We start from the raw sequence: 19,951 nt of genomic DNA, 5'->3' as shown, positions 1-19,951 counted from the left end.
TAAATGAATAAATGTAAATGTAATGTAAATCAACATGATCAAACATGATCAAACCTTGCCTGTTGCACACAATCTACCCTGGCCGGACCCTGATTTGTCAAGTATGATAATAAAAATAAATAAATAAATAAATAAATAAAACATGCAAAATTGTGTGTGTGTGTGTGTGTGTGTGTGTGTGTGTGTGTGTGTGTGTGTGTGTGTGTGTGTTGCCCAACTAATGCAAAATAAGTGCGCAGCTTTGATGCTCAAGGTATTTTTTGCGCATTGCATTAAGCAGCACATTGGCAAGATGGCGGCCACCTTCGGGAGACTTCTCGGGACTTCTGTAAGTTTCATTTAGCAGAAACGATAGTAACACTTTTGCTATGAACGATTATTACGAGGAATAAGTGTTGATTTGTATTTCGGTGCAAATGAGATTTAGTTTGATTCTGTTAGTCATCGTTTAGTTCGCAGATACGTTTTACGGTGTTTAACCTTTAAACTGATTACATAACGTCCACTGTCAATTAACTAACTTGCCTATTACAAGTGCATAAACTATTGTTAATCGTAGCTATATTGTGCAAACACTTCTTTTTTTAATTATTAAATTATGATAAGTAAATGATGAACAGTTTGATGTATTTTAATCTAACATGCAAATTAGTCAGTTTTTAATTAGATAAATGTATATAAAACATTTGGGCATCGCTTTTAACTCATGCGTACAGCATTCGTGCAATGTGCCTCTTATTCAGCGAGCCTTTGTAGTTTGAAATGTTTTACAGTGTACATGTGGTGTATGGGCATGGTGTTGTCTGCTGAACTGTGATAACAAACTTGTGTAACGACTCTTTTCATACATGTCCCTCCTTTTCACAACAGGCAGGAAGAGCTGCAGTTAATGGACTGAAAGCTTTGGTCACTCACAATGGAGCAGCAGTGATCAGGGCTCCAAAACCCCTTGCGTGCATTGCTGCACAAAAAGCTTGCTTCTCAATCAGTAAGTCTTAAAAAGTAATTCGTTTGTGCATTTAATCTGATATCTTTACTAATCCATTATGTGTGTTTGTTATTATCAGGCTCTGCTAGATGGGCCCCGGCGGTCACTCAGCCAGCCCCTCACTTCAAAGGCACTGCTGTTATCAACGGAGAGTTCAAGGACATCAGTCTAGAAGATTTCAAGGGCAAATACCTGGTCCTTTTCTTTTACCCACTAGATTTGTAAGCATGCGTTGTTATTATTATTATTTTTTTTTTCATTTTCTTATATATTTAATTGTCAATTATTTACTGCTTAATTACTTATTTTTTTAATGCTTCTTAATTTCTTCCTGCTTGGCAGCACATTCGTTTGCCCTACAGAGATCATCGCTTTCAGTGACAAGGCCAATGAGTTTCGTGATATAAACTGTGATGTAATTGGTGTGTCTGTGGACTCTCACTTCACCCACCTGGCTTGGACCAACACCCCGAGAAAGGTTTATACTTTACTTTGAAAAGGCCATGTACACATTGCAGCTAAACAAATTTAAAATGCACATTACAGTTTAAACGCATGACATGCTAAACATTCAACACATTCTCAGTTCTCTAAATAGGATCAGGTTATTGGGAAACTAGCAACAGAAATGCCCTATTCATAGGAAATCGCAAACTAAACTCTGGTTTATCTGTAGACTGGAGGATTAGGGAAAATCCACATTCCCCTGTTGGCTGACCTCACAAAGCAAGTGTCCCGGGACTATGGGGTCCTGCTGGAGGGTGCTGGAATTGCTTTAAGGTAACATAAAGTTGCTGCCGTTTTACAAACAAGCTCCTGTTTTCATGCATTGTTACACTGAATAATGTGCTTTTCAGGAGGAATGTATGCATCACTAAATGATGTTTCACGTTATAGGGGTCTTTTCATTATTGATCCTAATGGAGTGATCCGACACATGAGTGTAAATGACTTGCCGGTTGGACGCTCTGTTGAGGAAACCCTCCGTCTGGTCAAGGCCTTTCAGTTTGTGGAGACCCACGGTGAAGTCTGTCCTGCCAGCTGGACCCCAAAGTCACCCACAGTGAGTACTTACGGTTTTACTAGTAGAATAAACCTGTGTGTGCACTCTTTATGAAATGTAATGGCCTAATTGACTTCATATGTATGTGAATGCGGCAAACTGGAAACATAAATCCAGATCATGTAAATTTTTTGCTGTGCATTCATTGTCCATAGACGTTTAGCATTTACGCAGCTTTAGTTTTTGTGAATTGGTAGTATTTGACCAGCGGTGAACTTAGTAACACTGTCATGGCCATAGATGCAGGGAATGTAAGGGTTTGTGGATGTTTTGGCTTTGCATTTATGTAATTGCCTTTTCGTATTTCTTTTTTTTTTTTAGATTAAGCCGACTCCAGGCGGCTCAAAGGAATACTTTGAGAAGGTGAACTGAAAACTCAAAACTATTGGTACTGACAGATGACGCTGATCTTAGCACTAAAATGAAGCCCATAATCCATATCCAAAACAAATAATTATTTATAGACTTCATGTATCAGTATGTTGGCATTTATTAGAGAGCAGAATCTGTTTTGATTTATGTATTTATGCTGTCCAAATAAAAACTGCACTGTCATGGAATTGTCTCTTTGCCATAGCAGATGCTTTCATTTCTAAGTGCTTCACTCTTTGAATCAAACAAAGAATGTTTGACATTTTGATTAAAGATTGAGGTCAAATAAATTGTAAGCACTGCAGCTTAAAAATGTGCTCTTTTTACCAAAAAGGTTCAAGGACCTAGAGGTTGAAGTAAGTTTGAGGACCTAACGTTAAGTTCTCTGCTGAAAGGTACAATGGTGTAGACTAGAGACTGATTCTTAAACAAGACTGTCATCAAGTTATTTTTACAAACACACGTAATATTTTAAAGACAGATGAAGCTGCCATCACACCATTTGTTTATTCTACTGAAAAGTGCAATCAATTACATACTGATTTGTGTGTAATTCTTGTAGTTCCCATCCAGTACTCAGCTGTCATTGGGCAGAAATTTTATGTCAACTTTTCCTTCATATATAGACAATGCCTACATAACCTCAAAAACAATGTTTATTTCTTTTTTCTTCTCCTTTTTACAGCAAGTTAATATTGTGTTTAAAATGTCTCTTTAGACTTCACATGGAACATGACATGAAGAACCAGAAATAAACATTTTTAAACTGGGAGGAATGAGGTTTAGAAAAAGGCTTTGCCACTTCTCAAAACTTTTTTTTTTTTAGTTACATACTGTATTTACACAAAGGAACATAAGAAAAATAAGAACAACAGCTTGGTCTAAGTGCGTCTCCACTTAGTAACCATGAAAACATCTAGTAAAGTGTACAATAACTTCACTTTGTACAGTATGTCTGCAGAGATTTCGCACGTGTGCCTCAATTGTGTGACATTCACAATTTTGGTTTAGATCATGGATACAAAAAAAGCACGAGAGAAACGACTGTCCAAGACAATGAATAGCCTTTCAACTCTTAAAAATAAACCTAAAGTAAAATTCAAAAAAGCTGATGACTAAGTCCTCTATGAGCAGCACAAAGTCAATGAAGCACTTCTTTTTGAGACCATTCTACAATATGCTAATGAACAAGGGTAGTGATGGGGGGTCACCAAAAGTGTAATGATTCTAAAAAACAAACAATCGGATCATATGATTTGGTGAAAAATTCATGCAATATCAGGCAAGCTGTAACTGTTCCACCAAGCCCACCCCAACCTTAAAAATGAATGAAAAACCTTTAACTGACGGTCTAAAAAAAAAAGAAAGAAAGAAAATACACCCTTTAATAAATCTGTACAACCAAAATACATTTGGGATCTACATCTACAGTTACATTATTAAGGTTATATACATGGCCACCCCCCTACATATATTATCTTTACAAGCAGACTTCATTCAAACCCAAACGACAACATAAGACTGAACTGGAAAAAGAAATATCACATCACACAACCCATTAAAAACAATCTGCCACCAAACCATCATTTCAGATCATCAGTCTCACTAGGATCTGCTGCGGATAGCGTACTCTATCTGATGTGCCAAGCTCCATCCTGCGGATCTGAGCTACAGGAAAACAGATGCCCTCAAAAGGAAGAGCTAAAACCTGGCCATTTTCGCATCATGTTGTTTTTTTATATATATTTGAATTAAAAAAAAAATGGTATTTTGGAATTTCAAGCCACATTATGCTTTTGGTGTCGTTCATAAGCATGTAAAACAATACTACAACAATGGCATTGTATGACTCTGTAATATAAAACAGACAAGCAAGAGGATGGACGTAAACCCCACTCTCTAATATTCACATATAATAGAACAAAGGCTCTCCATACACTTTGGCCTCTTCACTGAAGAGAGCTAGACTATTCCATCAATAAAGATCTGTTCAATGGTTTTAGGTGGGAGTTATAAGAAATAGGAGCAACGCTGTGGTGTACTTTCTTTCCCCTTTTATCTGCCTGCATTTCATCCGGAGGGAAAAAACGAAAAGCAGATAAAAGAAACAAAAAAAGAATAATAAAATAAAAAAAGTCCTGTTTATTTCACCTTTCATTTTATCCTTGTGTACGCTTCATGCCGCCACTTTTAATTCATTGAGAATGGAAAACTAGATTTTGTACAAGATACCACAATCTCTTCTTGCAAAATAAATGGAGACTTTGTGCCCGCTTCGATCGGGAGAAGTGTCAGCTGATCCGCAGCGTCACTGCAGAGTGTCTAGTCGATTTTCACATTTGTGTAGATCTTCCTCACAAAGGCACTTGTTCCCATGTAACCCACGGCTCCTAAAAACAAAGAGATAAAGAGAAAACAATAGTCAAAATGTGTCAATCCCTTTCCCAGATAGCAACATTTATTACCTTAGAGGAGAATCAATCATCAAGTGATTTTGTTTTCTTGTACTCACCACACATGATTCCCAGAGCAGTACTGAACACAGCCATGTAGCCGAAATAGAACGATGTCTGAAATAAGCCATACATCCTGGGAAAAAATAAATGAGTACAGGCTAATTATTGGTATCAGATCCTACATCTACACATAGAAAATGATGAACAACTTCTACTTTTCAAAGTACTTTTACAATATATTTGCATTTCACACAAGTAACTAGGAATGTGTAAAGAGTGATCCTTAAATTGAAGTATGTTCATCACACACAGATTTAGAATGGTATATTTTAATGCTTCATAAGAGCTTTTCACCTAAAAGGAAACATTTTATAGAAAATTGCAGCTTAGAATTCTGCAAAATATCTTTGTTATGGTCCATAAAAGAAAGGAAATCATACATTTTGAGTGACTGAGGGCGAGTAAATCAGTCTTCTAAATTTAGAGCATTTACATAATGACATTTGAGGAAAAGTAACTGAAACTCACTTTGTTTTGAAGAAATAGTAGTAGAAGGAGTACATGTAGACGTAAACTGCTGTGGACGCTGCAGAGAGAAAGCTTGTCCACTGCCTAAAAAAAACAATCACTGTCATTCAGTCTCATGATGTCATCTGGTTATGCTGCATTTACTAACCTACAAGACATTTTAACGCATCTGTGGTCTGATCCCAAGGGAGGATGGATGTGGAAACAAAGTAAACTGCATGAGCAAAACAGCATTATGGCAAGTAAATGCTCCTTACCATCTGTAGTCCTCTGCGTTGAGAAGGAAGTAGGTACAGACGATGGTCACACAGACTGTGACAATGCACAGGATCACCAGCACCAGCATCATAAATCCGTACACATAGTAAATCTTGTAGGCCCAGAAAGATGTGAAGATAAAGTACCTGAGGGAAGGTGAGCAGAGTTTTTTTTTCCTTAAAGATATTCATAGTAATTATGGGTACAAATATAAATCCAGAACCAATTTACAGACTCACATCTCAATGAATATTGACCCGAATGGAAGGATGCCACCTAGACACACAATAACTGCCGGCTCCATAAACCTAACAAAGAGAAACAATTAAAAACAATGATCTAATGTCTAATGATAATTACATTTTATGCAGAAAACATTTACAATATTTACATTCAGATTACTTCGATTATATTTACATATGTAGTCACCGAAAACAAAAACGAAAAACAATGACACAATGATGAATATGGCATGATATCAAGACAACTGAGCATGTTTGAGACTGTTTGTGATGTGTGAATCATGGATGAGGTTACCATTTCTTCTCTGGGATGGGTCTGGGTACAGCATTGACTCTACAAGGAAAGTTGGGCTGGCCGGACAGGTTCCTGCCCAGAATGGTCCCCACCAGGTTCAGAGGTAGAATGACAAAGAAACAGATGCAGCACACTGCAACCTGATCAGACAAATTAGAAACATCATATTTTAACAGATGAAACAAGTACTTTACCAAGCAATTAATGCTTTAAGGCTATTAAGTGCTATTATGTGTAATATCAAGTAGGGATGCACAGATCATGATTTTTCATGGCCGACTCCGATACCGATTTTTTTACAAACAAACTGGCCGATTCCAATACCGATTTTCGATTTTTACTTTTTTTTTTTCTTTAAGCAACAAACAAGAAAGAAGGAAAGTGTGCATAAACAAGATGTTTATTTGGTATTTAATAGGCCAAACTGGCTTTTGGCTATTGACAACAATAACTGCAACCATCTGAAATTAACGGCAGTATATGCACAATAAGTATCCTACATTCAATACAAACATAGATGTTAAAGACATCAGCATCTAGCTTTTGTTTTTGAATTGGGTTGAAACTACAGAGAACTGGCCTTAAATTTAAAGATTAACTGTAACCATGTGTAATTAAAGGCAACAACACAACTGCATAGTTCTAGAGTCCAAACAACACAATCAACACATATTCTTGATCAGCATTCAGTATTTTAGTTTTTAAATTTGGTTTTAAATAAAAAAAAAAAAAGGTATTTACCAGTGTCTTTATTTACAGACTAAATAAAAGTATGCTATTTATTATTCCAAAATGTTAAAATCAAATACTGTTGGTGCAAATAAAACAAAGATGCAAACTGTTTTCATTCATCCAATAAAAAAATAAAAATAAAAAAAGAGGGTAATGATTTACATCTATATTTTCTTAACTTGAGCCAATGAAAAATAAATAACTATTCTCTCAAGTGAAAAAATATAGATATGAATCATTACCCTAAAATTTTTTAATTGGACGAATGAAAGACTTTTTCTCAGTGTACTACAGCAGGTGATTTTTAAATCAAATTAAGTCGATGTAATTTTAAGGTAAAATAAAAATAATCATCCTATACAGAACTGTCGTTTACTTCTGGCTTTTTAAACGTATATGCAAGTTCCACTTTACAAAAAAAAAAAAAAAAAAAGTTTCGTCACAGTTTAGTCCGTTTCGTTTCTCATCCAACATGTGAGAAGATGATCTGAACATCTCTTCACGGTCTACTCGTGTTCAGGCCAGGGCTCGGTTGGACCGGTAACAGTAAGCTCGCGCAGCTTTAGTGCGCACAGAAAAGGGACTCTTATTTGTGCGCCAGTACACCAACGGCTGATCGCTTCCTGCTATCTGTGCCTCAGACATGAAGCTCTGCATTTCCAGTACTGATCGGCTGCCCGTGTCCTCCACACAGATTTCAAAATACTTCCACACAAATGACATAGCGAACGATAACAATGTAGTCTGTGCACGCGGCCTCACTCCCGAAAAAAAAATCGTCCGATTGACGAACGCGTATTTTAAGCAAAAAACGGCCGGTTCCGATTTATGGTCGGTCAACCGTTGCATTCCTAATATCAAGGGGATTAGAAACTAAATATTGATACCAGTGTGTTTACAACCAAATTCTGTGGTCCAAAATAACATATTCAAGTGATTATTTCCTTACTTAGCAGTTGATCTCCTTTGTAAAATCAGCCTGAGATGGACTTGTACATGAAAGTAAATGTAGGCATGTAGGACTACACACTGTATAAGGCAGATGAGGAACTCACCATGGTGCCGAATGGGATGGCTCTGGAGGCATGGTAGTACATAGCGATGAAGTTGATGAAGAAAGCTGTGCCACACACCATGGCAGGAATCAGAAAAGCTCCTATGAACATCTGCTTTATCCATCTCCTCCCTGTACAAAATTATGCAAAATAGTTGAAAGAAACAAGTAGTAGTTACAAAAAAAGGATGCACATAATTTCACCTTGAGCAGTTCCTAGGACACCTTCGATAGACTATATGCCCTGGTATACTTATAGCAAAACTGAAGAATCAACTAATGTGAGACATTTCTTTTTCTTTTTTAGATTTATAATTAGCATTTTATTACTTTTCGTTTAATTGAGATAGGACAGTAGGTTAACAGAAAGCAAAGTGGTTGAGAGAGAAGGAGATAAGGTCCACGAGCTGGGACTCGAACTCGGGACGACCAAAGTGCAACATAGCTACATGTTGACATGCTACCCAAAATCGGTTCGGTCCAAGATATCCTTTCTTAATTTTTTTTCTTCTTAAATCGACCCAAAACATTTTTAGAATTTCAAAACTGCCATCCAATGTGACGTTTACTCCTACTGGCAAATATCATCAAACTACCATTGGTCCATGGTGATGACCTAACAGGTAGGTGAGGCTCTGGGACTCCGCCTTCCTTGACATTAAATCTTCTCTGGTTTATTACTTCTGGTCAGTCCATCAAGGTTAGAGGCAAGTAAAAATGCATGAATACACCGGAGAGCCACTTAACAGTATAAACTGAAGTGTTAGTTTAATTCTAATTGGATTAGTTTAATTCTAATTGAAAGTCACACCATTTCTCATGCTTTAAATTAAACAATCATATAAAGTGCTATATGAATAAATGTGATGAGACTTGAGTGTCAAATTGCATATACTGTGGCCAAGATATTTTACTTTTTTCTAACAAAGAATGAAAAGGAACTTTGCTGTGAGTAAATCTGGGCCTTAAATGCTTACATTTATAACTTATGTATAGCTAACATTTTTAAAATGATATTTGGAGCTTTCCATATTGCAACTGTTACATATTAGTTTGCATACCTCCTTGTTTTGCATAAAGACTCCCACCAAAGTAGCCGTTGACTGGAGATGTGGCTGCATAAACAAATATGGCTGTACTCAGCATGGACCCTCTCCTACAGAGGCAAGCATAAAAGTCCTTTAATAAGAACTAAGGGAAATGTGCTCACTAGATGTTATCTAGGACTTTAAATTACCTGTTAAATGTGCAAATGTGTATTGTGATTAGGCTTTAAGTTTATGATTGCCCTGTAAATCATAGGTGAAACTCACTCTGTATATAAGTCCTCAATCATGGCCAAAATGATGACTATGAAGGAAACCGAGAAGATCTGACAGCCAGAGCCAATGAGGGAGGAAAAGATCAGTGGATGGCTGGATGGCCTAAACACATCACCATGAACCTGCTTCCATCCATATTCATCACCGAGATCACGATCCTGATATCGAGATAAAAGAAAAACATAATGTGGGTTGAGTTAAAAAAAAAAAAAAATGTAAAGAGAGAAATGTAGTATTAAGTCATGGAGCTATTATCAGAGCTAAAACACATCACTGTAAACGCCTTTCCCCATGGAGCGCCTAAAAGCTAAATGAATATCGGACGCAATGACGCACTGTAATAATACAATGCAAACATTCACCCACCAGAAATGCAATTTTTTTTTTGTTTTTCCGAACCAGTCCGACGAATATTTTGAGCTTCGCAAAGAGAAAACACGGGCAGTGCAATAAGATCTGAGAATTACATCACATGACCAGAGGTGCTGCTGTTGCACAAAAGGATGTGAATGATGGCACTGTTTGGAAAACAAGTTTAAACAAACACAGAAGAGTATCCCGGAGAGTTATTGTTATTGTTGGTATCTGTGTTTGCAGTGTAGTGTTATTACACATATAAAGAGTGCATATGTCTAGGGATGGGCATTTTGGGAAATTTCTCTTTTCGATCATCGATAGGTTTCAAAAACGATAAATCTATCAATCGGGAGTGGGGCTTATGCAGGTGAGTGGGGCATGGCCATAATGTATATAATGAAAAAAAAATCTGAAGATTGTTATGAAAATGAAAAATAAATAAAAAATTTAATCTGACATGAAAATCTGTCTATGAAAACATGAACACATGATTAGGACAGGTTAGATTATGATGAAGCAATGTTATTAATAAAGGAGCAAGAAATATCTGCATGAGGTGAAGAGTATACCAATAAACGGAAGCTTATTCTATGACACATCCTATGATAAATCAGATAACTGAGATACAGACGTAACATTACAACTTGTATCAGCACAACAGAATGCTAAGTTATGCGTTAGACCGAGAGAGAGAGAGAGAGAGAAAGAGAGAGAGAGAGAGAGAGAGAGCTCCCTCTGAAGCATTTTAATGACAGCGCGCTGAAAGATGGGCAAGGACAGATTTTATTATAGATTCCTATAAAGTTCTCATTATAAATTTATGGCAGATTTGTGCTATATTTTCATCTACGTTATTAAGTGTGATAGTTGTAATTAAGTTTTATTTTTAAGTTAAGTTTTATTTTCTATAAACCACCTGTGCGTTTTCGAAGACGAATTGCATTATGCCCACAAATATGATGGGGAAAAAAAGCTCGGCTGCATTATTATAACATCAATAATAAAATAATAACAATAATAATAGAAAAATAAAACATTTAAGAGCAATATCATTATCGGGCATTGCTTATATGAGCATGAAACGAATCGCTGATATGCAGCGATTTCAGCATAATTGTTAATGTTAATTAATCAGACACTAGCTCTTAAAATATTCATCTGAAAAAAATTAGCCGATGCAGATGTGAACTTGACCGAAAGTGTAACTCGGATTGCGCTTTACATTATTATTTAACAGCATGGAAATCACTGATTATTGATAAATAATTGAATACGATTTAAAATATAGATAAAAACTATGACAAATAATTTTGATTTCGTCATCTCTACGAATATGTTTAATGTAATTAGGCTACAAATATATCTAGTGCATTTTTATTTTATAAAGACCATTTCATTATTTGTTGACATTTAGTGGAATAAATTCACTCCGCTGGAACAGATGTTGCAGGAACAGCCAGGTACTGGACAAGTAAACCTTCTCTGTCCCTGAAACGAATGGGCAGCAAATCTTTGACCACCATTTCAGCTTTGTCGTCTTCTCGGTTCTGCCTGCGTTGCAACTCGTCTGAGTTGCCGCTCTGTTATCACCAGATATTTTATGTACACATTTTAGATGATAGCGCATTGTTTTTGTTTTTTTTTGTAGATTTGTGTGACAGCTTGGCGCTACACAGCTTACCCTGAACTGTATTTTCATCGTTCTTCTCAAAGGGAAACCCGCCATCACTACGTGAATTTGAGGCCATGATTATCTGTTTTCTTACGTCTTTTGAGGCATCAAGTGGGAAGCTAACCAATCAGAGATCAGGGCACCGCCCAACGTGCTGCCATAACCAATAAAAAAAAAAAATAATAATAATTTCGATCATCGTTTACGCGATCGTTCATCGCTGTCGAGGTCGAGTACTCGATCACTGTTGCACATCCCGACATGTGTCTACTTATTATGGAATCAAAATCAACCTATTCAGATCACAGTTATTACAAGCACTCTATGATGGTTTAAAGTGGGTAAGCAAATAAATTAGTTACACAGATTTTCTAGCCTAGCTTGATGCTAATTATATTTTAGGATGTAGCCCATTCTTGTAAGCATTAGAGATAGATTGTGTTAGCAATGTTCGCCAGCAATTCGCCTCGCTTTTTCACATCGCGCTCAGTGTGGAAAGGCCTTAAGGTTGTGAATAAACTAATTCATCACAGACATGCATAAATTAAAAGGTGATGGGATTTGTAAGGCTCATTTAATAAAGCATTTCAAAAGTGATCACCATGTCATCCATTTCCTCTTCTTTGCTGTATCTGGCATAGTCTTTCCTTAATGTCCTCATCAGGATCATTGAAACAAGACCAACCAGGAAAATCACCATCATGAAAGAGTTAAATATTGAGAACCAGTGAATCTGTCAGGTGTAAAACCACACACACACACACACACACACACACACACAAAAACATGAAATATATTCAATAAAGTGAATATTTAGCACATTTTAAATCCATTCTGAAAATTAAATCAAACAATATGTGGCACCTACTCTGTGTTGAAAGAAGGATGGATCAAGGTATTTGTCAAACCTATCTTCAAATTTCACATCAGATTTCTTCCATTTCACCTGTGAGGATCAACAAAACATACATACATATATATATATATATATATATATATAAGAAATCTCTAAGCAAACACTGACTTCTTTCACACAATAAGCATTAGTCAAATCTTTATGGGCAAAACAGCTATGCTAAAAGTATAAAAATAAAAAATGAAAAAATAAAATACCCCCAAAATTTAAGTGACAATTTAACTAGTGTTAGCAGGTTTCTGAAGCTCAGGAAAGCTTTACTCACAGAGTATGACATGGGGATTCTTGTGTTTGGCACAAGCTTGACCTTCCCCTCGCTGGTCAGGTTAACATCCACAATTCTATTACCATTGTGTCCAATCTCCAGCTTCTTGTAAGTCCAGAGATAATAGTCCTCACCATTCTCGTCAGCTTCACCAACAATTCCTTAAATAATCCCACAAAACAATAATTTTCAATAATGTCAGTAATATATTATTATTAGTTCAAGTAAACAGTAAATTAAATCCTAATAAAACGAAATTAAAACTGACATTGTTTACTTAATAGCTTTCTCAGCTGTTATTAGGGATGATTCAGTATCATATTCTATTCTTCCATCAACTGTAATAACATTCTATGTCTCTGAAATGACTGGAATAACCACTAACATTTTACAATCCAGTCAAACCCTGAGAAATAAGTCTGCTTTATATTATTTCCTCTAGAATATTGTGTTTCATCTGAAAAGCTTCACATTACAGACACTTCACATGACATTTCACATTGTGGTTTCAGGTAAAGAACTGATAGAGACATCTTCAAGCTTTTGAGAAACTTATTTAGTTTAAATCTATATTTATATCTGCTTCAAAATTATTGAAGAAACAAAACAGTCAAAGATGCATCTCAAAACATATAGCTAACTCACATGTCAGATAAAGTCTTTAACTTAATTTATTCCCATAATCAGATTTTCTTAATTCATGAAAAAAACTTAATAATCTTCAATAATGCTCTTTCAGTACAGTTCACTACACCAAAGAAGTTACATTTCATTAGTACTGTTGAGTAGTAGGGCTGTCACTTTTGTGAAAAAATCCTTTTCGATTTTTAAGACATAAGGGTTAATTGAATCGATTGTAAAATCGATTTTCCGTCAAAAAATCTTTCTTTTTCAACATCAAATAACGGACAAACTTAAAGAGAGCACTGGAAACGCACAAGTCAGCAATATTTCTTATTTATTGGCATGAAGTTTTGTGCAGAATAACAAACAGCAACAGGAGCACAACATTCTCGAAAAAAATATATATGCAGAGGGGACGGCTACCATAACATAAAAGAAAAACATATCTGCAGGCTTCAACCCAGCTGCATTTATGATTTAGGCAATTAAAAGATCTCCCAATATTATTTTAACTAATGATTCAATCAATTTCAAACAACAGTTCAAAAAATTAAACTTTAAATGGACTTGATAACAAGCCATATTATGTGTTTTTTATTGTACGTAACCGACAACTAGGCTAGGTGGCACTAGGCAGGCATAATGAAATGCGCAAAAAGGCTAGGGCCATTACAAATTTTTTGGACAGGAAAACAAGTTGATCAACATTTTCGGGGTTCAGAGCAGAGCGTTTTTTATTCACTTTATGTCCAGCTGTTGAGAAGAGGCGCTCCGACCAAACTGATGTCCCAGGGACACTCAAGTACTTCATTGCCAGCTGCGCAAGGTGGGGGTATTACTGCCAATTTTCCGTCACAAAAGCCGGTCGCTGTCAGCTTGCAATGGTGGCTCCTTTTCATAACTCAGAATAAGGGTCATGAGACATCCCGAAAAATTTGTGACAGTCCCGAAATCTAAACTGTTGTCCCGAATCTGGCCCTAATTGTCCTGAAAATTATACTAAAGCAAAATCTTGAGTAGTTATTGTCTGATAAACATTAAAAACGGTCTTCGGAGGTTGAGTCGTCCTGCAACCAGCCCCCGCCGGCTGCTCATTGGCTGCAATACCGTAGGCGTCTAGGCACGAATTTAGATATTCATTTATCTAATTAATCTATATGCACAAAGACAATACTACCTTTTTGTCCCCTTTTTGTTTTAAAGCTTGATAAAGAGAGCGCAAGTTGCTGCAGCTGCGAGGAGGACAGTGATGCACACTTTCAGGAGTGATTGACAGTTCGCTGGCACTGGGTACAAAAAAAACTCTGTTACAACATTTGAGTTCATATTTTAATGTTGTTGTTTTTTTGACAGACTGTTGATCTTTGAATAAAAATGTGTTTAGTTAAGGTTTGAAATTCATTATCTTTTATTATAGGCTACGAAGTCTAATATCATAAGCCCCCCAGACACTAAGAAACTTGTTAACTTGCAGAACAGTGTCTCACATCCAAGCACCAAATGCTTGATTATTTCTAACCTCCGCTTTCACTCTTCTCGCCAGCCTCAAATGTTGCGTAATGGACAAATCAATACTCCTTAGATGCATGCTTGTCAAAAACCACCACAAACAGAATGTCCCAGGAGACCCTTAATACAGGCCCAGATACATACAGATGTACAGATATTGCCGATTTCTCTTCTCTGAGAAGATGAATCCCGACACTTCAAATATTAATGTGCAATGCATTCTCACCACTGACGAGGAGTACAAAGTTAACCGTACCTAAGAGAGCAGTTGGTAACTTTGTTGCTGCACATTTGCACAGAAACAATGGGCCCAAACACAGATAATGTCACACGCACCACGGTTTCAATCACATTTTGGCGAAGGTCATTCATGAACAAAAATCCTAATCTAGTCTCATAAAACTGTTCATCATTTTTGTTATTTGTACTAACAGATTTGCCTCAAATATATATTTTTAAACCTTCACGACTGCTCTCACAAACTTTTCAGCTCAACAGTTATTTTTATTTTTTCTGTAATTGAAATTAAACTGAAATAAAATAAAAATGAATACACACACACACATATATATACATATATATATACACATACATACATATACATACATACATACATATACATATATATATATATATATATATATATATATATATATATAATTTTTGCCTTGACCAACAACTGACATAAGTTCAGGTCGAAGTACTAAAATTGCTAAAACTGAAACCAATTAATTAACAAATTAACCTATACAGAAACAAAAATCAAAAACTACTCAGGTTAAAATGTATTTGGGAGTTGGCACACTATTCACTGCTCAAACAGAAGTCCAATTTTTTCAAAGTAGCTTTCTGTCGGTCAACATTGAATATTTGTGTGACCAACTTGAACATGAGCGAAATCTGCATAGGGAAACTTGGGAACTAGGGAAATTCTTGAAATCACTAATGATGAATTTGTCTAGCAACAGTTAATGTGACTGCACTTTTATTCAATAACACCACATACAAAACAGAAAACCTGTAAACAAACCAGTGCCAGGTTTTTGTACACTTAGAAAAGAACAGACCTGCCACCTTGGCATCCTGGTTACTCACCCCAGATGGGAAGGTCATCTATGTACATTTGGTACCAGTAGTGGTTCTTGATGGCATAGACAAACGCATCTCTTTTAGGTTTGTCAAGCTCAATGTCACAGTATGTTGCCTGCATCACCTCGTCTGTAAAAGACAAATCGACATTGCATTCTTACAATCAACAAAAGAGCAATAATACTTACTAACCAACAAAAATAAAAACTAATTTAATTCACATAGTACAACAGTTTAATACCCGTGCCTTTGATAACCTTCATTTGAATAGGTAAACACACATACACTACACATATTAACGTACAACTATACCTTTGAACGTGATGTCCAGACCGCTGAACTCCAGTTCAACCCCCTGCAGCGCCTCTCCTAACGTCTCATGATAGTGACTAATAGTTTTCTTGGTGCCCACGCAGAAGGGTAGGGAGAAGTACTTATAGGTCTCCTGTCGGTTGTGATAAGGGCCCACTGTATTCATCCATAGAACCACCTCCTCTTTATCTGTGTACTGTAAAAGACAGACAGCAGTCATCAGACAGATACCTGTTTTAAATATCAGCATCTGCTTCTTTGTGATGTTAATTCAATTCCAGGATGTCACCATTAGAAAGACCATTTGAAAAGTTTTAAAATAAACAAACTAGCCTGCATTTTGTTCTTAAGCAATTCTTCAAATAGAGCAAACTAACAATCATCATTCCCAAATCCACTCACACAGAGAATGCTATCCAGGGCTCAAGCACACCCATAAAAATTGCATCATTGATTCAAGATGAATTCAGCTGGCAGAAAAGAGATTTTAACAATGAGATTGTGATGCTCCCCATCACTCAAGGAAAAACAAAAAAAAAAAAATAATCAAGACTATTCTTGAAGGAAAAACTGCTTAAAAAAAAAAAAAAGAATACTGGTTGAACATTACACCCCATTTAAGTCTATAGATAAAATGTATGCATCCTCCAAGTGGACAGGCAAGCAAATTTTATAATATAATATAATATATATATATATATATAACTGATTGTACTATACAATAGCAGATATTTCCAGTGGAGAAAACTCCATAACTAACATCAAGCTTTCAAATACAAAAGATCATCCAGTTATTTATATAAAATATAGGCTTAAATGCACACAACTTTGTCTAATGATGATCAACAGCACAAAAATGTGCCTAAAAGGTTGAGCCAATATGTGTAACGAGTAAACTGTGTTAAGTTATCATTACTGTCAAGGGAAGATGTATAGACTACTCGCTGATACACATATTCGAAAGCTGCTGCCAAACCAGTTTTTAGAAATTACAGACTACACAGAACCTATGACAGATTTTTGGAAGCAATGCTTTTGTCACATTTTAGTGGTTATTGGTATCCTACTGTATGTTTAATAAGGATTCTTAGTCATAATGAAAGACCCTTTCCTAAGGCAAAAGACAAGACATTAGACATAATAGGTCACCCACTAAATATTAAATGTAACTGATCTAGGGATGTAGACAATCTTCATGCAGAATAAATATTTCCTTTTTGGGGTGAATTATTCCTTTGATTCTTTGAATTACAAGTGTAAAGAATCACAGCAAACATATGGTGTGAACCTGAAAAAATCAGGTAGTGTTACACAATCCTTTTTGAATCTAAAGGGTAATACAGCAGCAAACGTGACACTGGAAGCACTGGTCTAAATAAAATGAACATGAGAATAGGAGGAAGAGAAGACAACTACACGTTTGTATTCATGAAACCTTAAACACCATCTCCCATGCTAAGAGGTATTCTCATTGGCATCAGTTTTTTTTTTTTTTTTTTTTTTAAAGGAGCCCATTAAGTATCAGAAATCCCCAGATCTCTATAGACAGCATGAGGACTATTTATGCACTATAAATCATGATCACAGATTATGTGTGGTTCTGAATACTTTCAGTAATAATAAAAAAGCTGTAAAAGGGGCTGCAATGAAATGGAAATGCAACCTTAGTAAATACCCATAATCAAGTAGTCTGATCTGATCATGCATCATAACAAAGTTGTTTAAATTCGATTCAAAAGTGAGAATGTACCTGCCAACATCCAAAATGCTGATGAATTAAGGAACTCGAAGACAGGAAAAATGCTGTCTAAATCCTGGGTCCTGACACAGATGATATTTGGACACACTAGGGCACTTAAAGTAAAATTGAAATATAAGTATAAAGAGATATCTTCTGTATTGTATTAAATCGTATTGTAGAAGATTATTGAAAAAATCTGGGGGCAGGTTATCGAGAAAAAAAAAAGGGTATTTCTATGTATCCATGGTTGACTGGATTTTGAGATGTGCACATTAAATTTAAATGGAGAAAGTTGAATGTTTGCTCCAGTTATAACATTTTGATTTAAAATTACAAGGTCAGAAAAAAAAAAGATTTCTTCAGATGAATTGTTCACAATAACGTAAGATCGAAGTATGAATTGAATAATGAATACATGATGACTTTAAAATGGTCTCAAATCCAAAGCAAACAATGTTATCATCAGGGCTATAAAACTGCTTGATGCATTTATATGTTTGACTTTTTAAAGAAAAAAAAAAACTAGTGTATTGGTGAATTGTTAGCTGCCTTATAAGAAATGGGCTGGACATTTTGTGATTAAACACCATAGACCTAGGAACTGTGAAATATAGTCACCGAAATCAAATGTCATCGAGATAAAACTGTCATCCCGGCACACTGTATTTATAAGGTAACATTATAGCGGCTTTTAACTAAAAAATGTAACGTTAACCATCTTTTACAGTTTGTCAGTCATAAAAAAAAAAGCCTGGACCAACCGGATATGTGTCGGTCCATACGGACATATTTTAGCTAACGACGGTTAGCCGACACTTCAGAGTAACCTCACACATTAATAAAAAAAACACAACAAACGAAACACTTTGAGAAGTAATACCTGGAATAACATTATATTTATCATACATCAAAGGATGAAAATAAACTGATGATTGTGAGCACTGTTCTGCTATTTGCACAACATAATGTAAGCGATGGGATAAGTGATGCTAAGCTAGCCACGTAGCTTCTTGTGTGCTTAGCATTTCTAACACAGACACCGGACAATGAATCAGAAACCGAGTCCACGGTTTTAGATTTATTTCTGTCCTTTGCTGTAAGACATTTTGTCAGAGCAACCAGCCTAATATCTAATGTCTCTCGAGACTTTACACACCGAGCACAGAGGGCTTCTCGGCCCGCGATTTATCTTACCTTGTGGTCGTGTTCATCTGCTCGAACTGGCAGCAGTGAACTAAAAACAGTCGTCAGGACAACCACTTCAATCGTCCACCTGCCGAGCCCCATGATTTTCTAAGGAAAATTCTGCGACTGAGTTGAGATGGAATCTTTTAGGGGGGCTATCCCACCTTCCTTCTTCCTGGTTCTATGACAGTGGTTGTCTTAAGAAGCACACATACGAGCCTGTCGTAAAACTGTTCTGCGAGCGATCAGCGCGTTTTCCGCTGATTGGTGTGAAGAGATCACGCGGGTAACGTGGGCCTATCATTGGAGAGAGCGATGAGTCAACGTTGAGGAAGGAAACCCTCCGCGTTGCCACCCATGGCCACGTCACCTGAGCACAAACAGAAGTGGTGGAAAGGCCGGCTTTTAGCAGGATGTAAAACCACACGACTTGAGTGTTCGTTGATAGAAACTTCAAATAATGAAGCAGAAGTTTACGCCTAATCAGCAAATTTGTCACTGTTAGTTTAAAACTATAAAAAGCGTTAATTAATTAAACGTCAATTCATTGTTATTCAAACTGCTTAAAAAAGACTTTTTAAATAGCTTAAGTTAACATACAAAAGTTGAGAAACCTCAGAGAGCTGTCATATTTTCATTCGGGTTTCAGGCAAGGCTGTTTTTTGTGTTTGTCTTTTAGTTTAGCTAAGCATAGCCTATAGCAGTGATACCCAAAGTTATTTATATATTTATTTATTCTTTTTTTTGCCTATATTTTAGGCTGATATTAAAATTATTTATCAATACTTGCATGTTTGAAGCAACATTCATCGATTCATGCAACTTGTAGAGCAGCAAGTGACATAATGCTTGATTCCCTATCTAAGGGAACTGAGGTTAAGTAACCAAAGTGTTCCCTTTCGAATGTTCATTCCCATTAAGTATGGGAAACAAATCCATTCATGCCACACCATGAGCAACAATTACATGCT

General features: G+C 36.2%; 2 protein-coding genes across 2 annotated transcripts; one reads left to right on the top strand and one right to left on the bottom strand.

The window, feature by feature from the left end:
- Window positions 1–204: 204 nt before the first annotated feature.
- On the top strand, window positions 205–2,611 carry LOC113057128 (thioredoxin-dependent peroxide reductase, mitochondrial-like). The gene is made up of 7 exons (XM_026224233.1): window positions 205–328; window positions 871–988; window positions 1,068–1,209; window positions 1,331–1,466; window positions 1,665–1,768; window positions 1,886–2,051; window positions 2,373–2,611. Exons 1-7 carry the CDS (start codon window positions 221–223, stop codon window positions 2,421–2,423), a joined length of 825 nt encoding a protein of 274 aa, XP_026080018.1. The 5' UTR covers window positions 205–220; the 3' UTR covers window positions 2,424–2,611.
- Window positions 2,612–3,061: 450 nt separating this feature from the next.
- On the bottom strand, window positions 3,062–19,215 carry tm9sf3 (transmembrane 9 superfamily member 3). Its single transcript, XM_026224232.1, has 15 exons — window positions 18,990–19,215; window positions 16,055–16,250; window positions 15,749–15,871; window positions 12,521–12,681; window positions 12,208–12,285; window positions 11,941–12,072; window positions 9,302–9,468; window positions 9,050–9,144; window positions 7,990–8,120; window positions 6,203–6,342; window positions 5,905–5,973; window positions 5,665–5,811; window positions 5,408–5,491; window positions 4,936–5,012; window positions 3,062–4,813 (listed from the first exon to the last, which is right to left on the bottom strand). The coding sequence occupies exons 1-15, from the start codon at window positions 19,080–19,082 to the stop codon at window positions 4,746–4,748; spliced, it is 1,761 nt and encodes a 586-aa protein (XP_026080017.1). The 5' UTR covers window positions 19,083–19,215; the 3' UTR covers window positions 3,062–4,745.
- Between the last annotated feature and the right edge of the window lie 736 nt (window positions 19,216–19,951).

Source organism: Carassius auratus, chromosome 38 (assembly GCF_003368295.1).
Source record: "Carassius auratus strain Wakin chromosome 38, ASM336829v1, whole genome shotgun sequence".
Lineage (NCBI taxonomy): Eukaryota > Metazoa > Chordata > Actinopteri > Cypriniformes > Cyprinidae > Carassius > Carassius auratus.
Note: the sequence above shows the minus strand (reverse complement) of the source record. Positions and strands in the feature narration are given on the sequence as shown.